Source organism: Vigna unguiculata, chromosome 5, assembly GCF_004118075.2.
Source record: "Vigna unguiculata cultivar IT97K-499-35 chromosome 5, ASM411807v1, whole genome shotgun sequence".
In the NCBI taxonomy this organism is placed as follows: domain Eukaryota; kingdom Viridiplantae; phylum Streptophyta; class Magnoliopsida; order Fabales; family Fabaceae; genus Vigna; species Vigna unguiculata.
Window position 1 is genome coordinate 2,885,232 of NC_040283.1, and position 13,624 is coordinate 2,898,855.

The window sequence follows — 13,624 nt, forward strand, 5'->3', positions numbered from 1 at the left end:
TATCAGCAAAGTATATATTTATATATTTACATTGTTGTATGCTTTAGGTATCTGATAAAGAGTTCAATTAGAACCTTTGTCTAAATATTGAATTGAATCATTGATGTGCAGCATTATCCTTTAAGGTGTTGCTATAGACACTTCACATTGGTCGAGCTTCAAAGATGAGTGTGGCATCCTAATAATAGTTTCAGAGAACAGTGTTCTTTGTTGTTTCTCAATTTTTTGGAAATATGATCACATGAGTTGTTAAAATGAGATCATATTTGAAGTCTTTTGGCTTATTGGAATACTATATGAAGATAAGCAAGTTTCATCTATGAGAAAATCATACTTGGTAAAAGTTGTTCATGTCTGCATTGGTAGATGGTGTGGAAGGTATGCTGATACTAAAATGAGTCTTGAAACAAAGTTTGAAAAGTTGAAAAAGAAGAAAATATGAATGTCAAGGTGCAACCAGGTAATAAAAAATGTTGATAAGTATATTTGAAAATTTTGAGTGCAATCTCAATATCTAAATTAATTAATAAAAACTAAATTAGTGACTAATTCTTTATAATCAAAATCTTCTGTAATTAATATTATTAATTAAATTAAACACAAATTTACAAATTAATTATAATATTTTATTTATAATAGAAATTATTTAATCACTAATATACAGACAATATTATAATAGATTGAAAGATGTGTATTATATGCAGACAATATACAGTGATATAAAAACCACGCAGTTGTCACCTCTTATGGTAAGTTTGGTTGAGGTTCATACATAATTTTTTTTGTAATTAATGTTTTAAATTTATTTATATTGTATTATAGGTCTAGCTAGGTTTAAATAAATAAAAAAATATGTCACTTGTTTCATAAAGGATATTCACTTTATGTAGGAACCTCCATAGAAGGCTAAACCCATCTTGTTTGCCTCACATTTCTTAAACTTTTAGTTTCAAACATTACTTACATCAAAGTATGGTAATTAGTATTTTAATTTAACGAGCAATGAAATAATAATTTAATATGCCTTTGGTTTATTTTTGTTAGAAAATATCAATTAAACTCTTTTTTATGTGTTTTAATTTGATTTTTATTTTAAAAAATTTAATGTAATAATGTTCTTTTTCTAATGATATATAAAAAGTTTTACAAATGTATCTAGCATTAATCTGTAATTTTTCAGTTTTTAATTTCTTTAAGTAAAAATGTATCATGTATCAAGTTCACATCATATCACACGACAGTGACATCGTAATATGATAATGAAAATTTACATTTAAATTTATAAAATTTTTATTTTTAAATCAAATCAAATTTTTGTATAAAATATCAATATAAATATAATTGCCAAAATTAATTTTGAATTTAAAATTTAAAAACTATACGGATTGCACATTACCAATATAATTTTAAAATATTATATTTTATGTTTATAATATTTTTTGAAAGACTTAATTGTTTACAATATTGATGACACGGTATCTTTATGCATTACACAATTCATAATATAGAAAGACATTTTGGAAATATCATTGTATACCACTAATTGATCTCTATACCTTTATAATATTTTTTATTTGTAACTTTATTTTTTATCATTATAATTAAAAAAGTCCCGCGAAAAACAAGTATAATAAAGAAAATAATTTACTATTTGTATTGTGTTCTGCAATCATGGCTCCCACAGTAAGTGAAGAAGCTAACATCAAGCTAAGAGTTGTTTAAGAATAAATTACACATCAAAGCACAACAACATGTTTTGTTGCATAAAGTTTTATATAATAAAATAATGAACAGCGGGACATGAGAGTATGTAATTGACACGTAGGAAAATGTGTAACCTAGTGTCGTGCACGAAAGCAGCACAAGAGAGGAAGAATCAAGACCATGCTTCCTTTTTCGTAATAAAATACAAAATATTACAACTTAACAATGAAGTAAAACATAAAATATTGGATACTGTATGTAACATTGTAATCCATATCCACTGCACAATGGCTTGCGGTGCCTACAGTCTCTGTAACCCTGCTGTATGATAAGTCACCATGATAATACTGTGTTTTTCCTGCAAATGGATCTGTCACACTTCTTACCCTAATTTCTTATACCACAATATCTAAAACTTTAGAGAATATATATTATCTTATATCTCTTCTTTATCTTTATCATCTTTTCTCTAAGCTGGCTTCAACCTTTATCTACATTTCTGGTGCCAAATATTAACTACTGTCACTGTTTCAGTTTTTGTTCTTATGTTTTTTTTTTTGTTAATGGTAGCATTCTTAATATTTTCTAGTCATGGACTCTGATACTAATCAAAAGTTATAAATTTGTGAAGTGTATAGGGGACATCCGGTGTGTCCATAATAAAAAAACAATCTAAGCCAACATAGCATTGGTTTGTCCACGACACGCTGTTCATGGAAAACGAACTTATTGTCGTGAGGGCCCGTTGTGCCACATTAATGTAATTTGGTTTTACCTTGTTGGAAAACATCAAACGATTTTTATATAATTATTTTTAAAGATATTATTTTTTAAGAAAAATAAATTAATTTTATATATTATATCGATATATAAAATTTTGTTCTCTGATACAATTATTAACTTACCTACTTGATATAAAATTTAATAAGATTATTTATAAATTTTGTTCTCTGATACAATTATTAACTTACCTACTTGATATAAAATTTAATAAGATTATCATAAATAATAATATTCTTGTTCTCGTCAGATATGTTATGCCGATACGTATAAAACTGATTATCTACATCTTTATCTTAGAGTGAAAAAAAAATCTTCATTTACATAACGATAGTAAAAATTTTGTATCTCCATCTTAGAGTTATATTTTGTTTTTGTTATTTCAAATATTAATTAAATAATTTTTTACTTCAATATCAAATATAAGAAAACAATTATAATTATATAAATATTAAATTTGGTTATCATTGAAATAAGGTCAAATAAATATAAAAATTAAAGTTTGTATTATAAATAAATTACAAAACTAAGTAAAAGAAATTAATAATTTTTTTTTAAATTATCTAATAAATTATAAATATTTCAGTAATTTAGAACTTGGATTGGTATAAAGATGAAAATAAATATAGAATCTATATATACATTTACTCATCTCATCTAAATATTCAATTTAATAAATTAAAAAATTTACTCGTACTTATGGTGAATACGAAAATACCCCATCAAAATAAGAAAGTTAAAACAATAGCAGCCGAGATGCATTAATTCATCTATCATCCTTGCCTCTCTTACACTAAAATCTCTACTTCTTTCTATAGATGCATAACCAATAATGATATTTATTGTAAAATATTCTCTTAAACGTAAATAATAAATGTTTAAATAATTTCGGGCACAATTTCTATTTTAAAATATGCGGAATTAATTTCTGATGTCAATAAATAAGACGAAGTCAAATAAATGCTGTTAGCTTGTGAAGAATATTTTTTTTTATATTTATAGTTTTACTGTAAAATATTTGTAAACATTTAACCAAAAACTGTCGTGCCTATAAAATTATTGATTTTTAGAATAACAATTTCAAAAGTAATATTTGTTAATAAAGTTTGTGTAAGTACTAGACTGACACGGTAAAAAAATTAGAGAATTAGAGTAAAAGAATAATGACCTTTTATATAGCAAAGGTTATCGTTTTTCAAATTTTGGCTTTTTGTTGGTGTTCTTCGAAAACGAGACAAGCTTAGTTCGATACGTTTTTGAACATTAAATAGCGTGGGTGTAGATGAACATAGTACTCTCGTACCTTAAAAGTCAATGCATCATTAATGGCAACTGATCAAACACTAGCCCAAGCATCAATCTCTCACGCAAACTAAGGTTTTCTAAATCCCCTCAGAACTCGATTTTCGAGAGCAAAATTTGCAACAACCATGGCCATCACCCCTCACTTTCTTGTTATACCATATCCAGTTCTAGGCCATGTGAATCCCCTCATCCACTTGTCTCAGATTCTGGCCAAACATGGCTGCAGCATCACTTTTCTGAACACAGAATTCAGCCACGAACGGTTGAACGCCACTGGTGCTGGCCTCGACAACCTCAAGGGATCAGGGATAAAGTTTGTGACACTCCCAGATGGATTAGGCCCTGAAGATGATCGAAGCGACCAGAAGAAAGTTGTTCGTTCCATCAAAACCAACATGCCCTCCATGCTTCCCAAGCTCATACAAGATGTCAATGCTTTAGATGCAAACAACAAGATCACTTGTATGGTTGTGACATTGAGCATGACTTGGGCCTTGAAAGTTGCCCACACTCTGGGAATCAAAGGGACTCTTCTATGGCCTGCATCAGCAACTTCTCTCGTCTTGTGTGATTGCATCCCGAGCCTGATTCATGATGGGGTTATAGATTCATACGGTAAGAGTAGTAACGTTTATGGTACTTGTATCATGTCAATTTTTGAGAGATTATTAATTTTTGTTTTTTGGCATTGAAGGAATCCCTGGGAGAAGACAGAAAATTGAACTCTCCCCAAACATGCCTTTGATGGACACAGAAAACTTTCCGTGGCGTGGGCATGACAAGTTGCACTTTGATCATCTTGTGCAAGAGATGCAGACCATGAAGTTAGGAGAATGGTGGCTTTGCAACACAACATATAACCTTGAGCCTGCGGTGTTTTCCATGTCACCGAGGCTGCTTCCAATTGGGCCATTGATGGCAAGTGACAGCAACAAAAGTTCATTCTGGGAAGAAGACACATCCTGTTTGGAGTGGTTAGAACAGCAACAACCTCAATCTGTTGTTTATGTTTCCTTTGGTAGCATGGCTGTAATGGACCCCAAGCAATTTAATGAATTAGCCCTTGGGATTGATCTCCTTGAGAAGCCTTTTATTTGGGTTGTACGTCCAAATGACAAGAAGGTAAACTTTAATGCATACCCTCGTGATTTTCATGGAAAGAGAGGTAGAACTGTGGGTTGGGCACCACAGAAGAAGATATTAAACCACCCTGCATTGGCTTGCTTCATCAGTCACTGTGGCTGGAATTCTACTGTAGAAGGTGTATGTGGTGGCACACCCTTCTTGTGCTGGCCATTTGCCAAGGACCAACTTGTTAACAAGTCATACATCTGTGATGTGTGGAAGGTTGGGGTAGGATTGGACAAGGATGAAAATGGATTGATATCAAAAGAAGAGATAAAGAACAAGGTGGAGCAATTACTTGGGGATCAGAACATGAAAGCAAGATGCTTGAGAATGAAGGAATTGACCATGAATAACATATCCAAAGGTGGCCAGTCTTCAAAAAATCTAGAAAAGTTTATCAAGTGGGCACAGTAATTAATAGTACTGTTATTTTATTTTACTTTCATATTTGAATGTTGGAAATCTATTTCGTAGACATATTTATGTACTAGACAACTTAATCTATGAAATTGAAAATGTTAGGAGCTGTCGTATACATCCCTTTTGTATTATGAAGTTCGTTCAATGAATCCTTGTGTCCCCTTCATTATTCATTATTACTAACCTATCGGCTTGTGTTACGTAATTATTGTGGCTTTCAATAATTTCTTTTGGTTTCATTCAGCTAACACCGGTCATAACAGAGTATGATGCCCAAAGGCTTGTTTTTGCACTTCTTCATTTTTCTGAAAACTGTGTATATTTAACTGTTCACATGAATGCGTATGCAATTACGATATGAGTTAATAATACTTTTGACTTTTGTCACTAGCGGCAGGGACGTTGCCAGTCAAACTTTACAAGTATCTTACAACACACATTATTACAACATAACATTGTGATGACCCTCATACAAACTTATGGTCAACCACGGACACTTTTCTGATTAATATTTTGTTTTTATTCTGTCACTGGTCGAACAATTTTTTATATACTGTGAATAATTTTTCTCAATATGCACTTCAAGGAGGAACCGAAGACAACGGTGAGAGTATCATAGAGGAAGAAGTTCTGGACGAAGCTGAGAAGTGAGAGAGAGTGAAGTTGAAACATGAGGAGGGATCCAGAACTGGTGATTTAGGATATGGTTATGAGCTCTAGATGAATCTTAGGATAAGTGAAAATGGTGCATCATGGACCACACTTATGAAGGTGGTCCCTGTTATTGGCATTGGTCTATTATAGTACGTTACGTTGAAGGAAAAAAAGAGTTTAATTTATTTGATAAACATAGAAAACAAAAATCAGACAATTCAAAACTAATGGATTTTTATTAGAATTTTTTATTTCTTTCCAACTGAATCTTTTACTTATTTATATTTTTTTTATCACTTTATTTCTTTCTTACCAAATGGATTTTAAATAACACTTCTTGACACTACTTTTAAGATTATAATATAATAAACTAGAACTAAATATGAAAACATTCTTTCTCTCACCACGGTTTAAAATATGTACGGTCTTGTTTTTTTATTTAAAACTAGAACCAATAATTTCTAGTAACAATACTAAACAATTATATCAGAATTAATTACTGTATTTTTTTTTTTTGTTCTGATAACCCAAATTTAAAAGCATTTGGAATCTGACTTGCCAGTACTTAATTCAACGATGTCAATTCATGAAAACTTTGAAAGCCAAGTTGGAGAAAGACTTTGTTCCACAGAGAAAAGTCTCATGAAAAACTGTCACACCCTCTGATAAAATCCATCTCAAACTCTTGGATATTTCATCTTTCCATCAAAGCAATTTTGAAGCAAATGGGTGTCCCTCACTTTCTTGTTCTACCATATCCGGTTCAAGGCCACGTGAACCCCCTTATGCAGTTCTCTGAAGCTGTAATCAAACACGGCTGCAAAATCACTTTCGTGAACACTGAGTTCATCCACAAACAAGCTAATAACTCTGGTGAGGCGTTGGACAACCTTAAAGAACAAGGGATGAGGTTTGTGACAATCCCAGATGGGTTGGATCCAGAAGATGACAGAAGTGACCATCAGAAAGTTCTTGTATCTATCAAAACCAACATGCCTGCTTTGCTTCCAAAGCTCGTACAAGATATCAATGCTTTGGATTCTGACAACAACATCACCTGCGTAGTTGCTACAATGAACATGGGTTGGGCCTTGCAAGTTGCCCACAAATTGGGAATTAAAGCTGCTTTTCTTTGGACTGCATCTGCAGTTTCCTTGGCAGCATGCTATTGCATTCCTAGGCTCATTGAAGATGGAATTATCGACTCAGAAGGTAAGAATATAATATTTTCTGATTCTTTTTACATTCATTTTGTATATGCGCACATGAGTATTTTTTTCTCTTGATTAGTTCTTCCTACTGCACGTCTTGAACCATAATAGTTCAACCAAATAAGCTTTGTCAGTAAAGATTTCTTCTTTCTGATTTTAATTTTGAACAATATAGCAGTGTCATGTCAAATAAATTATTAGGTTTTTGTTTGATTATATTGTCCAGGTTTACAGACTAGGAGCTTGATATATATATATATATATATATATATATATATATATATATATATATATTATATATATATATATATATATATATATATATATATATATATATTCAGTCTGACATGAAATTAGATGTCATCACTTGTAGTTGAAATTAATGATATAGTCAAAATACTACATGTTATTTTGGGGAGAACTATGGAAGAATTAGTCATTAATAAATTATCAACAACTCATAAAATATTTTAACACTATTTCCGATTCAAAATATTAAAATAATCAATTTGTGCGTGTGTTTTTCGATATATGTACTTAAATTTGTTATTGGACTCAAAGTCTGACTTCATTCTAACATATACGAATAGAAAAACACCTCGATTTTGAATTGTAAAAGTTTAGCAACTTGCAATTCTAAAAACTTTAGTCTATTTAGTTTGGGTTAGATTAGATTGATAAATTACCTGTAAACATGATTTGGTTCAAAACTGGGGTCTGAAAAATCCCAAAGACGGGGATGCAAATATTTTCATTAAAAGAAACTAAAATGCAAGTTCTGATCTTTTTGATTTGGAAAGCGAAAACGCATAAAGAGAACATTTGAGAAACTCGTGGCATTGCAAATGCAGGAGTTCAAATCAAAAAACAAGAAATTCAGCTTTCCCCAAATATGCCTGTGATGGATTCTGCAGACCTCCCATGGGGTGGCGTTGCTAAGATATTCTTCTCTCACATAGTTAAAGAGATGAAAAACTTGGAGTTTGGAGAATGGTGGCTTTGCAACACCACTTCTGATCTTGAGCCTGGCGCAGTTACCATATCACCAAGGTTCCTCCCAATCGGGCCATTGATGGAAAGTGACACCAACAAAAGCTCATTCTGGGAAGAAGACACAACTTGCTTAACCTGGTTGGATCAGCAGCAACCTCAATCTGTTGTATACGTTTCCTTTGGTAGTTTAGCAACGTTGGAACCAAACCAATTCAAAGAACTAGCTCTAGGCCTTGATCTCCTGAAAAGGCCTTTTCTTTGGGTTGTTCGTCCGAGCAGTGATAAGAACAAGGTAAACAACGCATACCCTGATGAATTCCATGGAGGTAAAGGTAAAATTGTGAAATGGGCACCTCAGAAAAAGATATTGAACCACCCTGCCATAGCTTGCTTCATCAGTCACTGTGGTTGGAATTCCACTTTGGAGAGTTTGTGCAGTGGCATACCTTTCTTGTGTTGGCCATTTTTCAGTGACCAATTTTTTAACAGGTCGTATATTTGTGATGTGTGGAAGGTTGGTCTGAGATTAGAGAAGGATGAAAATGGAGTAATAGTGAAGGGAGAGATAAGGAAGAAGGTGGACCAAGTTCTTGAGGATGGAGACATAAAAGCAAGATCACTGAAACTGAAGGAATTGTTGGTGGTGGATAACTCAGTTAAGGGTGGTCAATCATCAAAGAATCTAGAAAAGTTTATTAACTGGGCCAAGTAATGGCACCTTCAGCAGCAACACTTTGGTTAAAAGTTTTCTTTGTCTGTTTTCTCTTTATTTAGAGGCTTAAATACATTTTTTTTTGTCTTTATTTTAGTAGTGTTTGTTGTGAATGATACTCATTTTGACAGAATGTTTAAAATGGTCCTCATTTTTTCAATTCGTGTTTTATTTGGTTTTTTTCTGTAATGTCGTTTAAATCATTAACGAAGGATTGTACAGGTGACACGATTTGTATCAGGGTGTGTTATGTGTACTGTACATACAAATTGTCCACCTGTATAATGTTCTGTTAATGATTTAAACGGCGTTACAGAAAATGACCAAATAAAACATGAATTGCGAAAATGAGGATCATTTTAAATATTCTGTAAAAATGATGATCATTTTAAACATTCTGTCAAAATGAGGACCATTTTAAACATTCTGTCAAAATGAGGATCATCCGCAACAAACACTACGAAAATGAGGACGAGAAAGATATTTAAGCCTTATTTATATTTGAAAGGAAACTTGTGTAGTATGTGTGCAACTATTTCACTTTGTAGTAATTTGTTCTAAAATAAAATATAACGTTACAACTTGAAATCTTGATAAATTGACCACAAAATAGGTTGATTTTATTCGATTCGAGTTTAACAACGTATATGACACCTGAGTTTGGAAATGTATTAGGAAAAACATATTCACTCTCACTCAATCAATATCAAAGAAATACGGTATACACAAAATAACATCACAAATAAAAATTGCGAATGTATATGATCCTACATTTCTCATCTAAATTATTAGAGTGGCGACTTCTTAAAGTTTTTTTTTCTTCACATAATGTCTTTAAACAACAAGAGTTCATATTACTTTTTTGCATAAATAAGACTAAATAAAGTTTAATTATTGTATATCTTCTTCACTTATAAGACTAAAAAAACTCATCATACGTACCTCTTAGAATACCGCACTTTAAAACTAATGTTAAGAATCTGAAATGATTTTTCAATAATATGTTTCCACTCTTAAAACTCACCAAATTTGATTATCCAAATAGTCTTTTTTTTTTACTTCAGATTATTGGAGTTTGGTATAGCCACATATTCTTTTGTCAGATTCCACATCCTCTGTTAGGCCCAAAAATACTCACAATTTTTTTTTCCTTTTTAAGTCACTCGTATTGTATTTATATTAACCAATAACTAAAAATAAAATAACTCTATTGTGAGTAAGAAAACATATCTAATTAATATTTATACCTTTTTAAATTAAAATATCTTTCTATCCTCTAAAGTTAGTTTTTTTTTCTCCAACTAAAAATTTACATTATTTTAATCTTTCAATTTTGCAAAATATTATTTTTACTTTTAGGATTAGATGTTGCTAAAGATGTTAATGATATATGATAAATAATACTTTACTTTTATGGATTTTGGAAAATTTATTAAAGACTTAAATATTGTTTTAATTTTCCAAATTTGAGGCATTGTTTCTTGAACCTATCCAATTAAAAGTTTTCACTTTTTAGTTCTTTGATTTTGCATTGCGGTCAGATAGACATCGGAGTGATGTTCCCTTCACTCTTAACTTCCAAAATATCTATGTCATCAATACGGTCTAATTTCATAAACTAAAAATAACATTTTGCAACATTGAAAAAGTAAAAGAGTACTAATGTAAATTTAAACCAAAACGTGTTTTAAGACATTCTTGTCACTTGGTTCAATTATTTCTTGAGACACACGTACTTCAAGAAACACGTGATTCAGCTAACATTTCGTGAGACCCACGTATAGCTTCAAAAAAACCCCAACTTCTTAAGCAAGCAGTAAATAACAGTCAAAAATAGAGTACTTGCATAACACATCACTCAAATACCTATTTGATTTTGCTTTTTCCTTCTCTCTTTTCCACTTTATATTATTAACATATCTAAGTGTCCCTTCGGAGTATTTTTCTCACAGATACCAAACAGAAGTTATATATAACTTCCACTTAGCAGCAAAAATCAACTTCACACTCCTTTTACTCAGCAGACATGAGTCCTCCACATTTTCTTGTTATACCTTATCCAATTCTAGGGCACATGAATCCACTGCTGCAATTCTCTCAGGTTTTGGCCAAACATGGCTGCAAAATAACCTTTTTGATCACTGAGTTCAACCAAAACAGAATGAAGAATGCAATTGAGAACTTGGGAACTCAGATAAACTTTGTGGCACTCCCAGATGGTTTGGATCCAGAAGATGACAGAAGTGACCAGCCAAAGGTTATTCTGTCTCTCAGAAACACATTACCTTCTAAGCTTCACAATCTCATACAAAACATCAATGCTTCGGATGGTGATGACAGCAAGATCACTTGTCTGGTTATTTCCAAGAACATGGGATGGGCCTTGGAATTTGGACACAATCTGGGCATCAAAGGAGCCCTTATGTGGCCTGCATCAGCTACTTCACTCGCCTCTTTTGAGTCCATCCCAACCCTTATTCATGACAGAATTATAGACCCTGAAACTGGTAAGAAAATGAGATTACTTACATCATCATTATTCAAACTCCATCAAGAAATTGGTCAATTCTTGATTTTCTTTGGACCTTAAAATGCAGGACTTCCAACCAGAAAACAGGAAATTCAGCTTTTACCAAATTCTCCAATGATGGACACGGCAAATCTTCCATGGTGTAGCCTTGGCAAGAACTTTTTCCTTCACATGGTGGAAGATACGCAGAGTTTGAAGTTCGGAGAGTGGTGGCTTTGCAACACCACTTGCGAACTTGAGCCAGGAGCACTTAACAGGTGGCCGAGGTTCCTTCCGATTGGCCCATTGATTCAGAGTGACACAACAAAAAGTTCATTTTGGAGAGAAGACACAACCTGCCTAGATTGGTTGGATCAGCACCCACCACAATCTGTTGTTTATGTTTCCTTTGGAAGTTTAGCAATAGTGGAACCAAACCAGTTCAAAGAACTAGCTCTTGGCCTCGAACTTCTTAACAAGCCTTTTCTTTGGGTTGTGCGTCCAAGTACTGACAGTAACAATGAGAATAATGCATACCCAGATGGATTCGTTGGATCTAAGGGTAAAATTGTTGAGTGGGCTCCGCAAAAGAAGATACTGAACCACCCTGCCATAGCTTGCTTCGTTACCCACTGTGGTTGGAATTCTATCATAGAAGGTTTATGTGGTGGCATACCTTTCTTGTGTTGGCCATTTTTCAGTGACCAATTTATTAACAGGTCGTACATTTGTGATGTGTGGAGAGTTGGAGTGGGGTTAGACAAGGATGAAAATGGAGTGATATCAAAGGGGGAGATAAGGAAAAAGGTGGAGCAAGTGGTTGGGAATGAAGACATGAAAGCAAGATCGTTGAAGCTGAAGGAATTGACCCTCGATAACTCAGCTGAAGGTGGTCAATCTTCGAAGAATCTTCAAAAGTTTATCAACTGGGCCAAGGATTAATGGTGCTTTTCGTTATGATAGTTCCCAGGTTGAATTTTCTTTGCGTTTTTAAGTTGAAAAAGACAAAAAGCATTCGAAAGTTATTGTATTCAATGTCGATAACCTTACCGGACACGGATGTTGGAAAGAAACGAGGATGAGAAAGTTGATTTTAACTAAATTTACCCGAAAATAAATAAATTTTGACATTTTTTTTTGAAATGATATTTTTAAGTGATTTTAAAATATAAAAAAATAATCATTTCAAATCATAAGAAAAAATTATGAAAATTTAATTGTTATAATATATTTTTCATCGTCAAAATATCAGTAATTTATAGTAGCAAAGGAAAAAGGCTGGTAATTAAGGAAATCATTCAAAGCTAGTTATTTTATACACAAATTTATTAGGTATAATTAATCGTATAGTATGGTGCTAGTGTGTCAAATAGGTATCTGGTTTTAAAAAAGTGTCAATTACATCTCAACTGTTGAAAATTGCTTCAGTTAGGTCCCTTTCAGACAGAGTTGACTAACGCCGTTAGTCAACGTGCCACATGTCAATATGTGGTTTTTTTGATTTTTTTTTTAAATTTTAATTTTTTTTAAAAATTTTTTTTAAAAAAAATTTTAAATGCCACATGTCAAGTCCCTATGTGTGACATGTGGCATTGTCAGTGCCACGTGATATTTCAGTGTCACTATCAGATGTCATTGTGATGATTTCGATTTAGTTCTCATTTATGTTTTTTTGTTTCAATTTAGTACCTACTTATGTGTATTTGATTCAATTTTGACCTAATAATTTTTAATAATTAAAATATTTTTTAATAAAATTAAAAGTAATTAAGTATAAAAGTTTTAAAAAAATTAAGTATTTGATATTTGTATTAAAATTTAGTGGTAAAAGTCATTTTTAATAAAAAAAAAATTAGTATAACATTCATACCAATAGGAATTTTGATTTAAAATTAGTAAGAGACAATATTGTTCTATTTTGAAAAAAAAAATTAACAAAACATGAGTACTTAATAAAAAATAATTAATAAAGTAATATGTTAAAAAGTCATTTTTAATAAAAAAAATATTAGTATAACATTTATACAAATAATAAATTTGGTTTGAAATTGAGAGAAACATTATAAATATTAGTACTTAATTTTGTAAAAATATTTATACTTAATTATTTTTAATCTTATAAAAAATGGATTACAAAAATATTTTAATTATTAAAAAAAAATTGGGACAAAATTGAATCATATACACATACTTAGGTACTAAATTAAA

At 31.6% G+C, this 13,624-nt stretch overlaps 3 protein-coding genes across 3 annotated transcripts; all 3 read left to right on the forward strand.

Annotated features, from left to right (window-relative positions):
• Nucleotides 1–3,715: 3,715 nt before the first annotated feature.
• LOC114183627 (UDP-glycosyltransferase 83A1-like) lies at nucleotides 3,716–5,503 on the forward strand. The gene is made up of 2 exons (XM_028070709.1): nucleotides 3,716–4,404; nucleotides 4,484–5,503. The coding sequence occupies exons 1-2, from the start codon at nucleotides 3,915–3,917 to the stop codon at nucleotides 5,329–5,331; spliced, it is 1,338 nt and encodes a 445-aa protein (XP_027926510.1). The 5' UTR covers nucleotides 3,716–3,914; the 3' UTR covers nucleotides 5,332–5,503.
• A 1,062-nt stretch (nucleotides 5,504–6,565) lies between these two features.
• On the forward strand, nucleotides 6,566–9,509 carry LOC114183019 (UDP-glycosyltransferase 83A1-like). Its single transcript, XM_028069850.1, has 2 exons — nucleotides 6,566–7,203; nucleotides 8,054–9,509. Exons 1-2 carry the CDS (start codon nucleotides 6,717–6,719, stop codon nucleotides 8,905–8,907), a joined length of 1,341 nt encoding a protein of 446 aa, XP_027925651.1. The 5' UTR covers nucleotides 6,566–6,716; the 3' UTR covers nucleotides 8,908–9,509.
• A 1,064-nt stretch (nucleotides 9,510–10,573) lies between these two features.
• LOC114183718 (UDP-glycosyltransferase 83A1-like) lies at nucleotides 10,574–12,470 on the forward strand. Its single transcript, XM_028070834.1, has 2 exons — nucleotides 10,574–11,414; nucleotides 11,505–12,470. Exons 1-2 carry the CDS (start codon nucleotides 10,934–10,936, stop codon nucleotides 12,356–12,358), a joined length of 1,335 nt encoding a protein of 444 aa, XP_027926635.1. The 5' UTR covers nucleotides 10,574–10,933; the 3' UTR covers nucleotides 12,359–12,470.
• Nucleotides 12,471–13,624: the final 1,154 nt, after the last annotated feature.

What these genes read in the sequence shown, in the direction of transcription:
- LOC114183718 (XM_028070834.1), top strand. Translation starts at nt 10,934, where the DNA reads ATGAGTCCTCCACATTTTCTTGTTATACCTTATCCAATTCTAGGGCAC. An exon ending in AATTATAGACCCTGAAACTG is followed by an intron (nt 11,415 to 11,504) that starts GTAAGAAAATGA and finishes CTTAAAATGCAG; the next exon opens with GACTTCCAACCAGAAAACAG.
- LOC114183019 (XM_028069850.1), top strand. Translation starts at nt 6,717, where the DNA reads ATGGGTGTCCCTCACTTTCTTGTTCTACCATATCCGGTTCAAGGCCAC. An exon ending in TGGAATTATCGACTCAGAAG is followed by an intron (nt 7,204 to 8,053) that starts GTAAGAATATAA and finishes TTGCAAATGCAG; the next exon opens with GAGTTCAAATCAAAAAACAA.
- LOC114183627 (XM_028070709.1), top strand. Translation starts at nt 3,915, where the DNA reads ATGGCCATCACCCCTCACTTTCTTGTTATACCATATCCAGTTCTAGGC. An exon ending in TGGGGTTATAGATTCATACG is followed by an intron (nt 4,405 to 4,483) that starts GTAAGAGTAGTA and finishes TTGGCATTGAAG; the next exon opens with GAATCCCTGGGAGAAGACAG.